Source organism: Podarcis tiliguerta, assembly GCF_965153285.1.
Source record: "Podarcis tiliguerta genome assembly, chromosome: 10".
Classification (NCBI taxonomy): Eukaryota; Metazoa; Chordata; class Lepidosauria; order Squamata; family Lacertidae; genus Podarcis; species Podarcis tiliguerta.
This window is the reverse complement of record NC_139543.1, coordinates 25,949,268-25,968,438: the sequence shown is the minus strand read 5'-3', so window position 1 is coordinate 25,968,438 and position 19,171 is coordinate 25,949,268. Positions and strand designations below refer to the sequence as shown.

Genomic DNA, 19,171 nt, shown 5'->3' with positions numbered 1-19,171 from the left:
TTTTGATGGACAGTTTGCTTGTGGAGAAAGAGTTCGTATATTGCAAGGACTCCCGAGGGAAGGGGAAACAAGTATGCAGTGACTTTTGGCATAGCCTCTGTGATCCCATTATTACAGAGAAAGGTCGGTTTTGCCCTAAATTGTCCCCAGACTGCATCACTCTCCTTCCACCCACCACCCCTTGGCAACCAATAACTTAGGGAAAAGCAGAGAGGTGAAAAACCCTAAAGCCATTGTTAACCAGGCCTGTCTGCACAACCCACCCATTTGGATAACCTAGGCCTGTGATCTTAGACACAATCCAATGGATTGGAACCTGCAGAATTGACTTGGTGTATCTCCATGTTTCTACACATATGATATTATGCACTCTATATACTGTTTCTAGAGAGATGTGGCCAGCTGTTTCTTGGGCACTGGAGTTCCTTGCACAGCTGTTGTAAGTCCTGAAACAAGCAGAAATGCATAGTTAGAAACAGATATCTCAAGCAATCTTACTCCTTTCTTGTAGCTATAAAATAGTCTGCTTTTATTTGTTTCCAAATAGCCGCACAGCATTTTTTGTAAAAGGTAATGTTTTTCCACTACTGAAGAGGCAGGATTGATCTAAATTGCAGTCCAAATGATGGAGGCCCCTTGGTGGCACATATGTGGGGTGTTTCTTGAAAGGAAAGATATAAAAGCTATATGAAGAGTTCCTGTCTGTACGGTTTCCTGAAAAGCGACCCTTTAAAGCGCAAGCAAAGAAGCTTTTGAACACAAACCTGAACAGACTTCTCAGTTTAGTTTTACAGATGGAATTAAGTGGCAGCAGTGAAAAAACTTTTAACTTAGCAATAAAATTCACACGATCCAGCCAAAGTTAAGCACTTTTAAGTCCTATTAATTTCAGTGGGAGATTTAAGCACATGCATAAATCTCTCCTGTTGAAACCTGTGGGAGTTTAAAGTGCTTTGGCTAGGGGGGAAATGCATTTATTAATCTATTATAGAGATTAATGCCTAGGGCAATTTACAGGAAACTACCTTTGTAACAAGGGATTATTTACTGAACCTTTAAATGCTGGCCCTAGTGCTTTTTTCTCCACTTAGATATGGATAGCTGAATGCAAAATACACCTTGTTGATCACATGAATTTTCAGCTGATAGTTTTCTTAGTATACTACATGCTAGTGGGTGCTCTTACTGCTTCTACTCAGGAAGAAAGTGATGCAAATCTCAGAGTTTGGGACTTCCTTCATGAAATTTATGTGCCACAGACCCTTCCAAGTGTCCCTGTTTTCCAGGAACAGTTCCAGATTTACAGAAGCCTTCCCGGTTTCTGATTTGATCCTGGAATGTCCCACTTTTCCTTAGGATGTCCCTATTTCCATCGGAGAAATGTTGGAAGGTATGGTAGGATGACCCTATTTTTGTCAGAGAAACATTGGAAGGTATGGAGTTATGCCACCCCTGAGCCAAGGAGATATGTAACTATACAACCTTTAGAAGATATCTGAAGGCAGCCCTGTTTAGGGAAGTTTCTAAATGTTTTGCTGTGTTTATGATCCCTGAATTCGTCTTCAGTTCAGATTTTGATCTGAGCCAGAGAAGAATTCCTTGTACTCATTGTGTCCCAAGCCCTCTCCATTCAGCTGATTCCCTCAGGCCCCTCTACCCTACCCTGCTCTCCCACACCACCAACTGGACTACAGTGAAGACCGCAGTATGGCTGTAGCAGCAAGTTGCACTGTGTCCAGGCTACAGGGAACGGTGACAGAGAGGCCTCCCATCTCCATGGGGGGTAGCAATATGCCAACCCAGGCAAAGTGGGCCCTGGAAAATGTGCTGCCCCTAGGCCACGGCTACAAATAGATGCAGACCACATCCCCAAAGGCTCCTTTTGGTTGGTCTGGTGCCCTGCTACATATCACACAAAAGTATCAAGAGAAGAGCAATAGGAAGGAAAGGCATCCCTTCCATCAGTCTCCCTACAGCTTAATGTACATTCTGGCAGTTCCCTCGCTGCGAGAAGCCAAGTTACAGGGAACCAGGCAGAGGGCCTTCTCGGTAGTGGCGCCCTCCCTGTGGAATGTCCTCCCACCAGATGTCATAGAGAAAAACAATGACCAGACTTTTAGAAGACATCTGAAGGCAGCCCTGTTTAGGGAAACTTTTAATGTTTAATAGACTATTGTATTTTAATACTTTGTTGGAAGCTGGCCAGAGTGGCTGGGAAACCCAGCCAAATGGGTGAGGTATAAATAATAAATTATTATTATTATTATTATTATTATTATTATTATTATTATTAATTTGAACTGCCACCTGATAAGTGGGGGGGGGGATTTTGAGGTACCGGTGGAAGATAAGTTTGAGTGACTATGAGGTTGGGAGTGGACCCTATTTGGGAGGAGATAACTCAATTTTTTTCCAAGCCAACCTGAAGTGAACCGAGGCAGAGGAGTTAATAATAGAGAGACACAGTCGGGCACAGTTATGTGTAAGGAACAAATCCCATAGATTTTAGTAAAATTCAGTAGAGAACAACACTGGAGTATGAGTCTTTGGCCTTCAGCTTTTTCATCTAGAGCAAATAAGTGTCTTAACACTTAAGGGCTCTTTATATATCCAGTGAAGTCATTCTGCTGGCACAAAGATTTCCGTCTTCACAACAGAACTTTCCTCCCTCTCCTCTCCTCACACTCCATGCCTCTCCCAAATCTGCTCTGGAGTTCTTGTGCTGACAGAACAACTTTGATGGATCCTGCCCTCTGGCACCATCTGTGTAGTAGACAAAGAGATAATTTTAATTCCCAATATGTTTCAGGCATCAGCCTGTCGCAATAGACCAGTTGCTTTATCTAAGGCAGATGAATCCGCTTGCCCATTCAGTAGAGTACAATACTCTCTTGCATGTATGTTTTGAAACTTTTTATAAGCAGTGTCACATTATCAAACTAGGCCAAGGAAGACTTTTTTTTAAAAATCATACATTTGGTACTTTCCCCACTCCTAATATTTTTTCCACAGCTGCTGCACTTCTTGTTGCTTTCCTTCCATTACTAGTGTACAGCTAATGTTTTGTCCTTTATCCTTTCTGAATTACTAACTTCCACTCTATACTCTGTCTGTTTTGTCATTATTTTATTGTACATTAATTGACACTTCATTGACCGTTATCAAGAAATCCTCTTAAGAAGCTAAACCTACTACAGTGACTTCATAAAACACACTTGCACAAACACCATCTTCTATAGTATATATTGTCTGCGTCCTGTTCTGTGTTATTCTATACAAGCACAACTTAAAATGAGCATTTTGTAAACAGCAAAATATTCCCCATATTCCTTGCAAGCAAAACTGGTGCCCATTTGATCAAAGACAGCATTGGTTTTATTTCAGAGCATTTGCATGCTGTCGTTATACATTTGAGGGATTCAGCAGGTCACAATTAAAGCATTTATATCTTTACATTTCAAACAATACATTTATAACAAGCCGCTGTATGAATTACTAATGAGCAGCCGTCTGCTTTTTTATATTGGCACTGTAAGCATTATCCTTCTAATGCAAATCCTGTAGATTTCAAATGGGGAGAGTTCAGCACTGGCTTAATTATTCCATTGAAATTGATGGTGCTTTTAAAGGAGTGCTGTTTTTCTGGAAAAAGAGGTGCCGGAACTCACGATGAACGCCTCCTTTGCTCTCTTATAATGTCAATGGTGCCCACCTGAGAGGTGAATTCCTGCTGAAAAAAGGACTTGCTTAGCTGTGGCTGGATTGCACCCTTAATTTTTTATTATTAATCACTGAGTAGACCAGGCATGTTTCCTTGCTATGAAAGTAAAGAACAGAACAACATTCTTACCTTAACACTGTTGCCTTCGGTGAATATTGTTTGGAAACCGCAGACCTCGGAAACAGAGGAAAAATGGAAGTAAAGTGTCTGGTGAGGAATAGCTCATACTGGGGAAATGGAAACCGCTGAGGAATACACTGACACTGGATCTGTTTTCATGTTGGTACTTCAGATAAAGAAATGATTAGATCTGCCTTACAGTATAAGTGAACTTTTTTTAAAAAAAGAAAAAAGGTGAGCCTTTTGAGACAATAGGAAATACGTTGTGTCTTTTTCAAACACCTGCCTTACTTAAGTGCCACCATTTATCAAGTTCTGTTTACAGTGTAAAGACTTTAATGTGGAGCTTATCACTGGGGTCCTTTGATACTTAATCCTTCCAGAACTGGCTCTTTGAAATGCCTTTGTAATGATAAGGTTTGCAAAAGTGGCAGGTTCTCTGTCGCCTCATGCTCAAGGGCTCGGATAAGAGAAAAGAATACCTTGCAGGAAATATCAAATATCCTTCGCATGAGTCTTTCCCCCTCATTAGAATACCCTCAAAGTGTAACAGAATCCAAAGCCTGTAGTGTTTGAAAATTTAGCATAAGAAAACAAATACACTGACATCCCTAGTCCTAACTGTATATACAATGAAGTAAATCCTACTTTTCAGTAAAACTATAGGCAAGTTCCACCATACAATCTATATGTAAGTTCCATAGAAATATGAGACATCCTGCTGGATACAGCGATGTAAAATGCAAGTCTCAGTCAGTTGCCTTAGAAATGTTTCCATTTGCTGAAAATAAGAACTGTATTAATTTTTGCTTTGGGGAAAGTAAGGCTGCTGAAGTAGGTAAATCGTAAACACAACTACAAATGAGCAGGCAACTGCCGACTTATTTTAGCTGCCCTGAGCATTTGGGTCTAACTGCTATTTTAAGTTCCCATTATGGCCCACCATGTAGTAGTGTCACTGCCAATGTGGTAAATTTAAATGTCTGCCAAGCCCAGGGCAGATCAGGGCAACAGAAAACAGAAAGATAATTGTTAGTGATAGGGCCTCGTAGGGTGCTCTGGTACTGACCAGCTCTGGTATTAACTCCACCTGACTTTCCAGTAAGATTTCCTCCCACCGCTATAAGACTGGTGAGAATCAGAGTAAAGAATCATACAGAGATGGATGGTCACGCAGAGGATAGATACATCAACATGCTATTAAGCATGTAAGCAAAATGGAATGTTTGGGTGCCAGGCCATGGGAACAAAGAGCAGGACGTGGTCACTGTCAACATCAGTGGTGGTGCCAGGGCAGGACTTGAGGGTAGAATCGGAGGAGGACCCACTTAGCAGAGTGAGCAGGGGGACCACCAAACACTGCAGGGCTGACTTCAAAGTAAGCAAAGCAACACAGAGAGATTCTCTGTAAGACTGTTAAGTCTGGACTCCAAAATTGTGTAACTGCATCACTGGCCAACATGTCCTGTCCGAGAACTTCAAGACTCACATGGCTGACCACACAGTAGAACCCTATGAATGTTCACGAGTAAGTGCCAATATCTTCAATAGGGCCCTCTCCCTTAAGTGGGTGTATGATGGTGGCCCAAATGGACCTGATTCAGCATAGTAGCATTTATTTGCCATGCAATATTTGCACCAATAATTGGCCATGCTTCTGCTATGAAAATGTCATTCTAAAGTCAAACAGCTGAGAACGTTTGATTCTTCTTTCTTTTACAGTGCTCTGTATCCTGTGGGAAGGGTGTAAAGGACCGTGACATATATTGCGTTAACAACTTCCAAATTAAACTAGGTGATAATATGTGCCAGCATTTAAAGAAGCCTCGGACTCACAAAGTTTGCAGAGCTGCCCGATGTCCTGGATGGAAGGCCAACAGGTGGAATGAGGTATTTTTTAGTCTTGCAGTCAAGTCACGATACAGTTCTGCAGCAGAGAGAAGGTCATACCTTCCGCAATGAAGTACAGTACCTAACTTTTTTGTCCTGTGGTGCACCCAGTAGAGTTTGGCTCGTATGGTCCAATCTACTGTCTAATGACAGTTGTTATTTATTCATTTACTTATTTGTTTAATCATTTTATAGACCAATTAATAAATTAAGAAGCTCTTAGAGCTTTACAAGGTAAAACAACAGCAACATAAAATAGAATACAAATTAACTGAAAATACAAACTTTCAATGAAACTCAAGGAACAAAATACAAAAAACCACCAAGTAGTGCAATCTAAAAAATAACACTTGGGAAATGTTGGGAGCGGGAGACAAATACATTCTTAATAAGAATTTAAGACACTTCCAAGTTGGGGTACCAATCCAGTTTTGCTACAGCATTTAATTTTCTTAGGCCGTTATCTGGGCACAATAGTCACATGGAAATAAGCCCCATTGAAGAATCCTGAGTAAACACAGGATTTGACTGGATTTTAACTCTCCCATTGAAATCAATGAGGTTTTTAAGTGCTTAGCCTTCACTAGGCAGTATTCTCTTGTATTGTGTGGTTCCAGTTATTCAGAAATATTTCACAAAAGTGGCAAATCTGTGGTACTAGGCTAGCCACAGGTTGATTCTGAACACATTGGACCACCGTTGCTATAATTCAGAAATGCACAATTTGCACACCACTGGGCTGAACACAGTAAGCCAACAATAGACAGTAACTTACCAGCCGCTCAATAAGGCCTCTTGAATTTGGGGGTCTGCCTGGGCTTTTATGGGTTGTCAGACACCAAGCAGGCCACAATATTTGGCTCAAGAGCTGTCGCCAGTTTGAGACGCCATAAGCTGTGCAAGCCTGCTACAATCACCCCCTTCCATCCATCTCATTTTAGTCTCTCTTAACATGTGGTGAAAGCATAATAGGACCTTAGGAAGCTACATTATACTGAATCATCACCAGGATAGTCTCAGGTCTCTCTCAGTCCTACCTTGGAGATGCCAGAGATACAAACTGGGGCCTTCTGCATGGGAAGAAGATGTTCTACTATTGATCTACAGCCCTTCCTTTATGATTAGGACAATGCGGTCATTTGTTGTCGTTTAGTCGTTTAGTCGTGTCCGACTCTTCGTGACCCCCTGGACCAGAGCACCCCAGGCACTTCTGTCTTCCACTGCCTCCTGCAGTTTGATCAAACTCATGCTGGTAGCTTCGAGAACACTATCCAACCATCTCGTCCTCTGTCGTCCCCTTCTCCTTGTGCCCCCCATCTTTCCCAACGTCAGGGTCTTTTCCAGGGAGTCTTCTCTTCTCATGAGGTGGCCAAAGTATTGGAGCCTCAGCTTCAGGATCTGTCCTTCCAGTGAGCACTCAGGGCTGATTTCCTAAGAATGGATAGGTTTGATCTTCTTGCAGTCCATGGGACTCTCAAGAGTCTCCTCCAGCACCATAATTCAAAAGCATCAATTCTTTGGCGATCAGCCTTCTTTTAATTTTGTGGCTGCTGTCACCATCTGCAGTGATCATGGAGCCCAAGAAAGTAAAATCTCTCACTGCCTCCATTTCTTCCCCTTCTATTTGCCAGGAGGTGATGGGGCCAGTGGCCATATATGCGGTCATATATGTGTCCTAAATTATTACACATCGTTTTTCATTCTGCCGCATTGTGTCAATGCAGTTCTGAAGTTAATTAACATTCTGTGGAGGGATGTGCCTTGCGTCAGCGAATGCAATTGATGGAGATGACTACAAAGCAAAACACGTATAGAGGATCTGCTCTCCTTTCATGCTTACATACAGATCACCATAAAGTTAATAGTTACGGTACAAATGAGTCTGGAGAATTGAAACTCCAGCTCCCCATCTGCGATTTTCAAATAAAGTTAATGGAAACAAGTTGTGGTATGTGCTTTTTTCACTCACGTACAAGAAGGCTATATATTCTGCCTTTTCAAGAGGCACACATTTTAGGAAATGTGCCATGGAGAATTAACATTAAAAGGCTGCAGAGGAGAGTAAGACTTTTAAAAAAAATATGAAACAAATATGCAATGAAAGGGTGGAGGCAATAATGGCTAAATATGATTCAGTCATTTTTGAAGTCTGGAAAACATTGGCAATGGTAAGATGAAGCTGCTTGAAAGCATGTGGCCTTTGATTTCTGTGTGAGAGAGAAGACAAGTGACATCAGCATGTGAATAAATTCCCTCTTTACCAGTTACATGAATGCCATGTACGAGGGGTAGGAAATAAAGAGTACATTTGCTCAGTTGCTTTTCAGCCCTCCGTATAAGCCTGCACAGCTCGTGACCGACAATACATGCTAACAACCATCTATTATGGTTTTCCAATGCCGGAACTCTCCACTTTTGCCTACACAACAAGGGATGGGAGATAAATTTGATTCAGCCTGCATTTAAAGGTGAACTTAATCCACATTTCCCAAAATGATCTGCAAACTGAGGTTCGGCCATCCTTCACAATTCACACTTCCCCGAATTTTGCAATGCAGTTCTTTGGCCAAGTATTGTGTACAAAGATGCACAAGCCAGGGTACAATGTGCATATAGGTGCATATATTTTACTGAAAATAACATTAGATGCATTATACTAGGGAAAGCTGCTTTGCAAAAAAAATGTAGATATTGGGCAAAATTGCACACACAAAAATGGATTCTAGGAGACACCATGAACTGATGTGGAAATCTAAACTTAAAATCGGAAAAATGGGAAACTGAGAGAAAATGACATTGATATATTTCCCCATATATGGCTTGTGGGTGCAATGGCTCACAACTGACAATTGCCTTCCACTAATAGAGCAAGATTTCCTGTGCTTTCCTGTGCTGCCGTAGCAAAGACCTATACTTGCCTACTCATAAGTGTCATTCTGAGTTTAACGAGACTTACTCCAAGGTAAGTAGGTAGGCTGCAGTCCTGTCTCCAACTTACCTGGGTGTAAACCCCACTGATTTATTTTAGAGTACGTATACCCTAGCAGAGTTGTTATTGTTGTTTAGTCGTTCAGTCGTGTCCGACTCTTCATGACCCCATGGACCAGAGCACGCCAGGCACTCCTGTCTTCCACTGCCTCCCGCAGTTTGGTCAGATTCATGTTTGTAGCTTCGAGAACACTGTCTAACCATCTTGTCCTCTGTCGTCCCCTTGTCCTTGTGCCCTCCATCTTTCCCAACATCAGGGTCTTTTCCAGGGAGTCTTCTCTTCTCATGAGGTGGCCAAAGTATTGGAGCCTCAGCTTCACGATCTGTCCTTCCAGTGAGAACTCAGGGCTGATTTCCTTAAGAATGGATGCGTTTGATCTTCTTGCAGTCCATGGGACTCTCAAGAGTCTCCTCCAGCACCATAATTCAAAAGCATCAATTCTTCGGCGATCAGCCTTCTTTATGGTCCAGCTCTCACTTCCATACATCACTACTGGGAAGACCATAGCTTTTACTATACGGACCTTTGTTGGCAAGGTGATAACAGAGTTAGTGACTATTAAAAAGTATGAATGTCGTACTCCTAACAATACATACTTGGGTTAAGCACCCTTGAGCTCATCAGGGCTTTTCTCTGTGCAGATATTGTTTGGATTGCCCTGTTACGTCTCATTCACTCATTTTCCTGGTTTTTCTGTGCCTGTGTGCACACATTTATTTATTTCAGTGTTCCGTGACCTGTGGAGAAGGAGTTCAACACCGGGATGTTTACTGTAGGCTGAGAGGCAGCGGTAGAGTTGATGAAGTGCTGTGTAATTATCTGATGCAACCACCTAGTAAGAGGCCTTGTTGGCTGCCTGCCTGTGTACAGTATCACTGGCTGACTGACGAATGGCAAGATGTAAGTATGGCCAAGAAATAAGCTTCTTGCTTGAGATTATTTAAACCAGTTACAGATGTCTGCAGGTTTGGCTGCAGTTACCCTACTTGTTAAAAAATATTTGCAGTGGGAAGACCGTCATAGTTTTCAATGGTGACATGCAACGCCGTTCCCATATGTGTCTTATTTGTGCATTCTGCTGTTTGCCCACGTATTTCCAGTTTGTCTACTTCAGTCCCTGCCAATGAAGATGCCCGTAAAGTGAGGTGGGTGGTAACGCTACTGACACACACGTTTTAAGGATCAAAGGCGATCTGTTGAAGAAAGATCTGAAGGTTGCTTTATGATGTATGACTCTATGGCTGCATTAATAGGGTGCCCCAATAGTGTAAATGGGGAAATCAAAACAGTGATACATTTTCCTTTACAACTCTGAGTGGCTTTGAACGGCATGATGACACACAGGGAACAAGAAGTGATTTTGATGTGAACTTCCTTATTCCGTTGACTCTCGGTCTTCTGTGAAATAGCCATATTATATATCACCCAGTGTGGAAAATCCAAATGCCTGATTGAGGAACAACTTGAACAGCTTTCCACTAGGGGAGACATGAAACATGTAGCTTCCATGAGATGCCCACCCTGAAATGCTACTCTTAGCACCAACCACTTAATATCATATATAAAGCTCTAATATAAACGAGTAGCTACAGAATTCCACTTGCTTTCAGAGTGGCCACATTTGGGACGAGCTTTTCTCGAAAAAAAAACTTGGCTTCAGAAATGTAGTCTATCTTACAGGATTTGTTCTTGTCATCTTCAGTGTTCCTCGTCGTGTCAAAAAAGGGAAACATACCGCAAGGTGAGGTGTGTGGATGAAAACGGGATCCAAGTAAACGAAAGACTCTGTGATCCTGGCGTGAAACCTCCATCCAGCAAGAAATGCAAACTGGCTTCCTGTAAATATATTGTCATTACAGTTGACTCCTCACAGGTATGTACATGTGCATTTGTGACCAGGTGTCTGATTTTATACCTGAAAACAGCAGATGCATTTTTAAAAAAGCATGGGAGTACGAACAGTCTCTCTCACCAACAGTTCAAAAACATTCATTGAATTCTCTCAGCTTCCACCAATTCAGTTTGCTTTTATTATGGGGTACAGGCCTTGGAGCTGCTTTGCCCAACACGAACATCTCTTTCTGTTGAAAAAGTTTTGTATTTTGTGGCCTAAAGATTTTAGGGACAGCCACACAAAAAGTGTCTTCTGCAGAGCAGCTGCCTCCCTGAATTTCTGAGGGAGGTGGAGCTAGCAAGAGATAAAATCCTATGCCTACTTTCTTGGGAGTAAGCTCATTGAAATGGGGATTTCCTGCATAGAACAAGGTTCCAATAAAGCCTCTCCTCCTTCCAGAGGGGAGGAGTTGTGAGCGAGAGCCATTTCCCGTGTCGGCAGGGGGTATTCTGGCCCCTGCGTCTGCTGTTCCAGCTGCCGTGCCGCACCCCCTGGCAACCAACCAATCAGGCGGAAGCTGAGGGGGTGGGGTTTAGCTGCTCAAATGCGGCAGCGGCAGCATTGCCCTCTCATTGCGCTGCTGGGTTTTGTCGGATCACCCACCCATCCTCCCTTTAGTTCATTTCCATGTTTTTGACCTTGCTATGGACCTGTGGTTGGTTGCCTTGGTTGTCCAAGGGGCCTGATAGGAATTTTTATATACTTTGTCCTTGTCTCTTTCTTATCCTCAAGCGGGTGGCAGGTCCTCGACTCACAAGTATAATAACAATTAACTTCATGTGCCCTTTGTGACAGTAATTATATTATTTTAGTGTCCAGCTGGTTGTTATCTTGAGAACCAGCAGAAGACCTCATACTGTGTAGAAGCCCACAATGCCTGGAACAGCCATACCAACAGCCTTCGAAAAATAGCATACAGAAATTGCCCGCTGGCTCAGTCACCACTGATGAATAAATGTAATGTTGTGGCGTGTCCACTTGCCGCATCATGGAATGTGGGGAAGTGGAGTCAGGTGAGTATTGACTCAGCAAGGTTAAGATGCCTCAGGCCAGGAAGGAACTGTGGCCTCCACTTTGACTTGCTTGCTGTTGTCTAAATTATTTCTATGATCTCTGTTTAAGTGTTCAGCACCTTGTGGAAAGGGAACGGCAGGAAGAAGAGTAGAATGCATGACCCAAAGTGGCTCACCCAGTGACTTGTGTCTGTCGCATTTGAAACCTGCAGCTAGAAGGATTTGCCATGCAAAAGACTGTAAGTAATTCAGATATGTGCAATGGATACAATGGAATGCTTCATTCACACACACACACACACACACACACACACACACACACACACAAAATGACCTGACACGTCTATTTTTAGGTGAGATGATAACCAGCTGCAAAGAAATCCAGATCAGAAAAAAGATTAGAAAGGATGGGGAATATTTGCTAAACATTAAAGGAAGAAAGATAAAGGTATTGTGACTCCTTTTATCTGAGAGGGGAGATATGTGGAGGAAATGCACCTTTTTCTAAAGGAATTCTACGTTTCTGTTGTAGATTTTTTGTTCAGACATGTGGCTAGAGGATCCCAAAGAATATTTAACACTGGCTAAAGGAGAAGCAGATAACTTTTCAGAAGTATATGGATATAGGTACTGTGATTTTTAATTTTTTAACCTTTCTTTATTTGTAGATATACTGTATTCATATGTAAGTTGCAGAATGATATGTCTGTTTATGTTCTGAATTAATGTTGAGGAACCTAGGAAATGCTATTCCTAGGTTCTTCAACATTAATTCAGAACATAAAAAGGCAACTCTGCACTCGTGCACATTCGAGATGCAGGCTACGTGGGCATGTTGGACAGCCATCTAAAATGGTGGCACCCTGCATGCTCCAAACTGAGCATGTGCAAATAGTTTCAGAATTCACCTGGAGCAAACTCCAACCCCCATAATTCATGCTATTATTTGGCCAGAGCTCTACCAAAACTCACAACCTGAGCATGGCTTATTTCTAAGCATTGCATCTGCGGAGGCTCCATATGCTGGGCATGATCCAGCCAAAGTTAATTTCTAAATCCTATTTATTTTTAATGTGAGAGTTAAGGACATGCTTACACCTCTCTCCATAATATCAACAGGACTTAAAAGATGTTTAGCGTTCCTGGGTTTTTTCACAGCTTTCAGCTGCAAATCTGTAGGCGTTTATACAAGCCTCCGTGTTGCATAATTTAACCTCATTAGTTTTCACCCTCTTCAGGCTTTTAATATGGAATAGCACTTTGCTGTGATGAAAGCAAAAACTAAAGAACGCTTATTTGTAGGCTGCAAAATCCATATGAGTGTCCTTTTAATGGAAGCAGACGGCAAGACTGCATGTGCAGGGATGACTACGCTGCAGCTGGCTACACCATTTTTAGGAAAATAAGAATTGACCTCAGTTCTTTGGAGATTAAAAGTGAGTCTTTATGTAATAATACTGTGTTTTGCAATGACTGACTGTTGGAAACACAAATTGTATTCCCAGTAGTGCCCTTTTGAAAGAAAAAGTCTATCCCCCCACCCCGTCTTTCATTACATAATGATATATTGGAGGTGATGTGAGATTCTATGAAATATCTTCTTGGTGGGGTTTGGTTTGTGATAGGTTTTTGCATGCGCACATCATTATGGTGTGATGCTCCTATCAAGAGGTGAGCTTGTATGTGTGGCCTCTCTCCAAAGCAGCCGGCCATATTGTTCTCTCTTCTCATTCTGTGCAAAGGCCAAACTCAGTGCGATGCTAGAGATTTGTCATCCGATCTCTGCTCTCTCTCAACTTTTGCAAATAGCAACCACAATCCAGATTAGGGCAGAAATGAGGCTTTTATGGTTTTCCTAATGGCACTAATGTCAACATCACAAGGGGAATGACAGTGGAAAGAGCTCTCCCTTTTTGCCACCCTCCCAACCTCCCTCAGAGGGGGCAGTGGGCCTCACATGAAGACGGCAGGATCCAAGTAGGTTCAGGTCAGGAGAGGCGCTCCAAATATCTATTGGGATGGACAGAGCTTTATAGGTCAAAAACAGGTCCTTTGTATTGGATATGCAGATGCAACCAGTGCAGCTTTCCCAAACAGACTGCAAAGGCAGACCCACATAAAGCTCCTTGTAGCAATTCAGTACAGTACTGAGCTTCCCAGGCCATAGATTACTGCAGCCAAGGCTATCTCTGCCCTGATAGGGTGATAGCAACTTCAGAAAGGCCATTTTCAGTGGGGAAATAGCTCTTTGAAAGGGTTATATTTTCCCTCCCCTGTTGCCCTGACATGTCCTGACACACACACACACACACAGAGAGAGAGAGAGAGAGAGAGAGAGAAAGAGAGAGAGCCCCACGGTGGTTGCTATTTGCAAAAGTTTAAAGAGACCTGAGACCTATTCAAGCACTTTTGTGGCCATGTCTGTTCCAGCCCTTAAACTAGATGCTTTAAGGGAACTGGGGGCGGGGGGGGGGGGAGAGAAACAGAGTGGTGTTGTTCCATGTTTGCCATGCACTTAGGCCTCCACCAGCTCAGAGTTCTGAAGGCGCAGGGCAGGGCTGGTCCAACCATGAGGCAAGCTGAGGCAACTGCCTCAGACGGCAGGATCCACAGGGGCAGCGATCTGGCCTCCAGGGAATGCATTGCCTGATGTTGCTGCTGCTGCTGCTGAGGTAGCAGCAACAACTTTGGCACTTTCCTTAGAGACCAGCTCTGCCTCCTCCCTGGCAGCCTCCCCATGCTGCCTCTACAGCAGCGTCTTGGTGTATAAGAGGTGCTGCTGGTCTTCCACTCCCACCCTTGTTCCCATTGTAGACCTTTATTCCCCTCCTTTTTCCCAATGTAGATCTTCATCTACCCTTTCTTCCACGGGGATGCTGTGGTCTAAACCACTGAGCCTCTTGGGCTTGCTAATCAGAAGGTTGGCGGTTCAAATCCCCACAACAGAGTGAGCTCCCGTTGCTTTGTCCCATCTCCTGCCAACCTAGCAGTTCGAAAGCACACCAGTGCAAGTAGATAAATAGGTACCACTGCGGCTGGAAGATAAGCAGTGTTTCCATGCTCTCTGGCACTCATCACGGTGTCCCGTTGAGCCAGAAGCGGTTTAGTCATGCTGGCCACATGGCCCGGAAAGCTGTTTGTGGATAAACGCTGGCTCCCTTGGCCTGAAAATGAGATGAGTGCCGCAACCCCACAGTCATTTTGGACTGGACTTAACTGTCCAGGGGTTCTTTACCTTACCTTCCATGGGGCGGGCACGAATCAAGAATTAAACTAGTTTTGCTGGCCATAACAAGCTTTCACTTTTGCTTGCTAGCCACCGACTTCCGTTTTGCTCACACCATACTTGGGAAGCCCGTTCCTTTTGCCACAGCTGGAGACTGTTACAGCGCTGCTAGATGCCCACAGGTATGTGTCAGGGATAGAGATGGGACTCAGTTTTCCTTTGTGGTGCATTTTTTTCCAGTCCATTAAGTATTAGCAGCCTCATACCCAGTGTTGCTCAGGAACTCTAAGAAATCGAAAGAATAGTGCAGTTTTGAAATCAGTGTAGTTTTGAAAGGCTCGGTCTGCCATCTTGAGTCAAAATGGCGTCCAACTGTATCCAAACATAGACGAAAACCTTCCCCCTTGATCTTAGGAGCCATTATGCTGTATTTGGTTAATATCACGGAAGGTTTGAAAGTCAAGTTTGCCAACTTGTTTGAAAATTGTGTCCAACGGGACAACAAACAAACTCTTTGATCTCAGAACCAAATGTGATTCCAATATGTCCAGAAGCGTCCAAACTAGGGGTGAACAAACAACTTTCCAAGATATATAGTTGATTTTGTTGAAATCTTTAAATACCCAAATATCCCTCTTTTCTTGCTTGCTCCCTTTTTATTTCATTTCGGCCTCATCTTCAGCTGGTTTCTCACATTTTATCTGTTTTCAAATGTTCAGTGACTCCAATGATCAGAAGGACTGTAGAATTTGGCTTGCCATTCATTGCATTCGATGGGGCACATTCCCAAGCAAGTGTGAGGGGTTTTCAGTGGCAAGCACTGTAGAGATGTGAGAATTTTCCTAGTGTCTGGCAGAAATCAGTACCCAAATCCCATGAGGTGTTTTGTTCCTGTTTCTTTCTCTCTTTTTTTTTACCCTTTCCCCTCTTTTCTTGAAACCCCCTCTTTCTGTTCACCTGCTCTTTCACTCTTCCTTTGTCTCGCCACTTCTTGTAGACCCCCCCTCCCTTCTGACCTGTTGCATCTGGAGTCTGCAATGCAACACTGCCCTCTTGTGATCTCACACAACTTCTCTTCAGCAATTGTGCTTTAGGTTGGAGTCAAGGCAGTCTTTTTCAGAGTGGTACGACAGAGGCATTGACCTAATCCAGAAGTTTTCAACCTTTTTGAGGCTCCCTTGACCAACTACATTCTTTCTGTGGCTCCCCTGTAGGGATATGTGCTCCAGACCTCAGAAGTCCCTTGCCTGCAGAGCTGGCAGCCCCTTTTCGAGCATCCTCCCTTGCAGAGTGTTTTCTCAGCCTCCTCTCCTCTCCCCTGACCAGCCCCAGAGGCACCATTTGCCTGCGGAGCTTGTAGCCAGGGCTGCTGCAACAAACAGCTGTGCAAGCCTTTGGGAGGCAGAGAAGGCATCAGAGGAGGGAGGGAAGGAAGGAGGGACAGAGGCCAGGGTTGCCCACAGCACCCCTGGCCATCATTCAAGGCACCCCAGGGTGCCATGGCACACTGGTTGAAAAACACTGCCCTAATCCATGGCAGGTTCCCCAACTTTAGGATGCAACTTTTAGAAGGCAGCCCTGTACAGGGAATCTTTTTAATATGTAATGTTTTATTATGTTTTTATATATGCTGGAAGCTACACAGAGTGCCTAGGATAACCCACTCAGATGGGTGGGGTACATATTATTATTATTATTATTTCAAATATCTAACGTGGTAGCGACTGGTGCCTGTTGAAGATGGGCTGGGGGCAGGGGAGCAAAAATGTGCAATGCTGGACAGATGACCATGCATGCACACACACACCCCTTGACACACTTAACAAAAGCACACACACATACCTGACAATGTCTCTGCCCATCTGACCCCCGCACATACAGCTGACACTCTCTCTCTCTCTCTCTCTCTCTCTCTCTCTCACACACACACACACACACACACACACACACAAAGAGAGAGAAAGAAATTAAAGGAAGGAAGGAGGAACTACTAAAGGCCTTATACACACAGTCTCGAAATTTGCCTTCTAAGTTGCTTGTTTCTTCATTTTTGGGTAGGAACCATGTGACATTTCTCCTCACTGGGTGATACAACAGCTTTTCTGGAACTAAAATCTGCTTTTCAACCAACTGGTAGTTAGAGCAGAAAGATTTTCTAAATTGATTACATGTCACTGTGCTGTTTGCTATATCACGTTCCCCCCCCATCCCCCTTAACTCCTCTTTTGTGATGCTGCCCCATACCCTCTCCACCCCACCTCAGCCCTCCTTGTCTCATCTTTCTTTTATTGACGCTTCTGCTGTTCATTTCTTGGCACACCTGCACAAATATTTGCAATATTTCTAGCCATGCTCTAAAGCCGATCTATCTGTTTTCCTCTCTCCACTTGAAAAGGGGCAGTTTGGCATCAATTTGGCAGGCACTGGGCTGAGGTTATCCCCTACGGCAAAGTGGATCGCTCAGGGAAATTACGTTACAGTTCAGATACACAAATCTCAAGTAAGTCTGTTTGCACCAATGATTATTTGCAGGGATGGGGTGTTTGCTCCAGTTGCTTCAATTAGCAGCAAAGGAACCTTGACTCAGGTACAGTGGTACCTCGGGTTAAGTACTTAATTCATTCCGGAGGTCCGTTCTTAACCTGAAACTGTTCTTAACCTGAAGCACCACTTTAGCTGATGCACCACTTTAGCCTCCTGCTGCCGCTGCACCGCCGGAGCATGATTCTCATCCTGAAGTAAAGTTCTTAACCTGAAGCACTATTTCTGGGTTACTGGAGTCTGTAACCTGAAGCATATGTAACCTGAAGCATATGTAACCTGAGGTACCTGTACTGTACTAAGGAGTTGGAAAGCGTCAGGCATTTAAAAGAAGAAGAGGCTGTAAAGACTTAATCTCAGAAAACCTCTTAATGAAGAAAACAAGGAAAGTGGCAGCAGACATCTGGAAGAAGCAGGCCTGTTTTCAGGCAGGGCAGCTGGGGCGGGGGGAGTGATTTGGAGTTGCCTGTCACATGACACAGAAGGAGAGGACATGCAGGTCATTGCTTCATCTCCTTCCCATGATTCCTGGTTCTCAGACAACTTGTGCATCGCTGCAGCGAGGGGGCGCTGTTGCTTCCAAGGCAGCTATGAGTGCATGCTTCTCACGAAGTGATTTTCTGTTCTTTCCAGGATGATACTAAGATATACGGAAGATGTGGAGGATTCTGTGGGAAATGCATTCCTAATGGAAACACTGGTCTCCAACTTCAAATAAACTAGAGAGAAAAAGAGAGGAGGAGGAGGAGGAGGAGGAGGAGGAGGAGGAGGAGGAGGAGAAGAAGAAGAAGAAGAAGAAGAAGAAGAAGAAGAAGAAGAAGAAGAAGAAGAAGAAGAAGAAGAAAGAAATCATTAAGAATTATATTGAAGGTGCTGTTATTTCCTCAATCCTTTCAACTCTGCAGTGTTTGTTTACTCTGAATTCCTTCAACTCCTAGTATGTCAATCGGCAACTCTGCTTCTTGCCACACCCACAACCTCCTAAGAAGCTGCCACAGGTTGCTGGGCACATTCTTAAGGCCATTTCGCCCATTTAAAAGGAAAACGGACCCCTTGGTGTTTTATGCGCACACATAAAACTGCAACGAGTGACATGAACATGGCAAACGTGATTACAAATGCACATAGCATATAAATACATTTCTCTGAGATCCGGGGTTTCTTGCAGCTTCCTAGCACTCTGAACACACTGGCTGAATGTATAGTGAATGTACATGGGGATGTAGCCTGCTCCAGCCTGGGCATGTTTCTGTATCCTGTCTGTATCCTGTTCTGCTAGAGGGACGCGGGTGGCGCTGTGGGTTAAACCACAGAGCCTAGGACTTGTCAATCAGAAGGTCGGCGGTTCGAATCCCTGCGACGGGGTGAGCTCCCGTTGCTTGGTCCCTGCTCCTGCCAACCTAGCAGGAGCAGGGAGCCGGCGTACAGCTTCCTGGTCATGTGGCCAGCATGACTAAGCCGCTTCTGGCGAACCAGAGCAGCGCATGGAAACACTGTTTACCTTCCCACTGGAGTGGTAGCTATTTATCTACTTGCACTTTGACGTGCTTTCGAACTGCTAGGTTGGCAGGAGCAGGGACCGAGCAACGGGAGCTCACCCCGTTGCGGGGATTCGAACCGCCGACCTTCTGATCGGCAAGTCCTAGGCTCTGTGGTTTAACCCACAGTGCCACCCGCGTCCCTTAAGATCCTTATTACTTTACAAAACAAAGAGTTCACATTTGCTAAGCTGGCTCGATCAGTTACGTTAGAAAGCACGGAAGGTGTTGAAATATAC

General features: G+C 43.8%; 1 protein-coding gene across 4 annotated transcripts in view; it reads left to right on the top strand.

The window, feature by feature from the left end:
• ADAMTS20 (ADAM metallopeptidase with thrombospondin type 1 motif 20) overlaps positions 1–18,665 on the top strand; it is a 78,368-nt gene extending 59,703 nt beyond the window's left edge. For 3 of the 4 annotated variants that reach the window (XM_083399237.1, XM_083399239.1, XM_083399240.1), the window contains 11 exons: positions 5,564–5,731; positions 9,447–9,620; positions 10,423–10,593; positions 11,427–11,627; positions 11,737–11,866; positions 11,981–12,075; positions 12,160–12,254; positions 12,930–13,063; positions 14,944–15,035; positions 17,249–17,353; positions 18,028–18,665. In XM_083399237.1, coding sequence (XP_083255363.1) covers positions 5,564–5,731; positions 9,447–9,620; positions 10,423–10,593; positions 11,427–11,627; positions 11,737–11,866; positions 11,981–12,075; positions 12,160–12,254; positions 12,930–13,063; positions 14,944–15,035; positions 17,249–17,353; positions 18,028–18,117 — 1,455 coding nt within the window. In that variant the 3' untranslated portion in view covers positions 18,118–18,665. The remainder of the gene's footprint in view (positions 1–5,563; positions 5,732–9,446; positions 9,621–10,422; positions 10,594–11,426; positions 11,628–11,736; positions 11,867–11,980; positions 12,076–12,159; positions 12,255–12,929; positions 13,064–14,943; positions 15,036–17,248; positions 17,354–18,027) is intronic. The other variant, XM_083399238.1, reaches the window with a different exon arrangement.
• Positions 18,666–19,171: the final 506 nt, after the last annotated feature.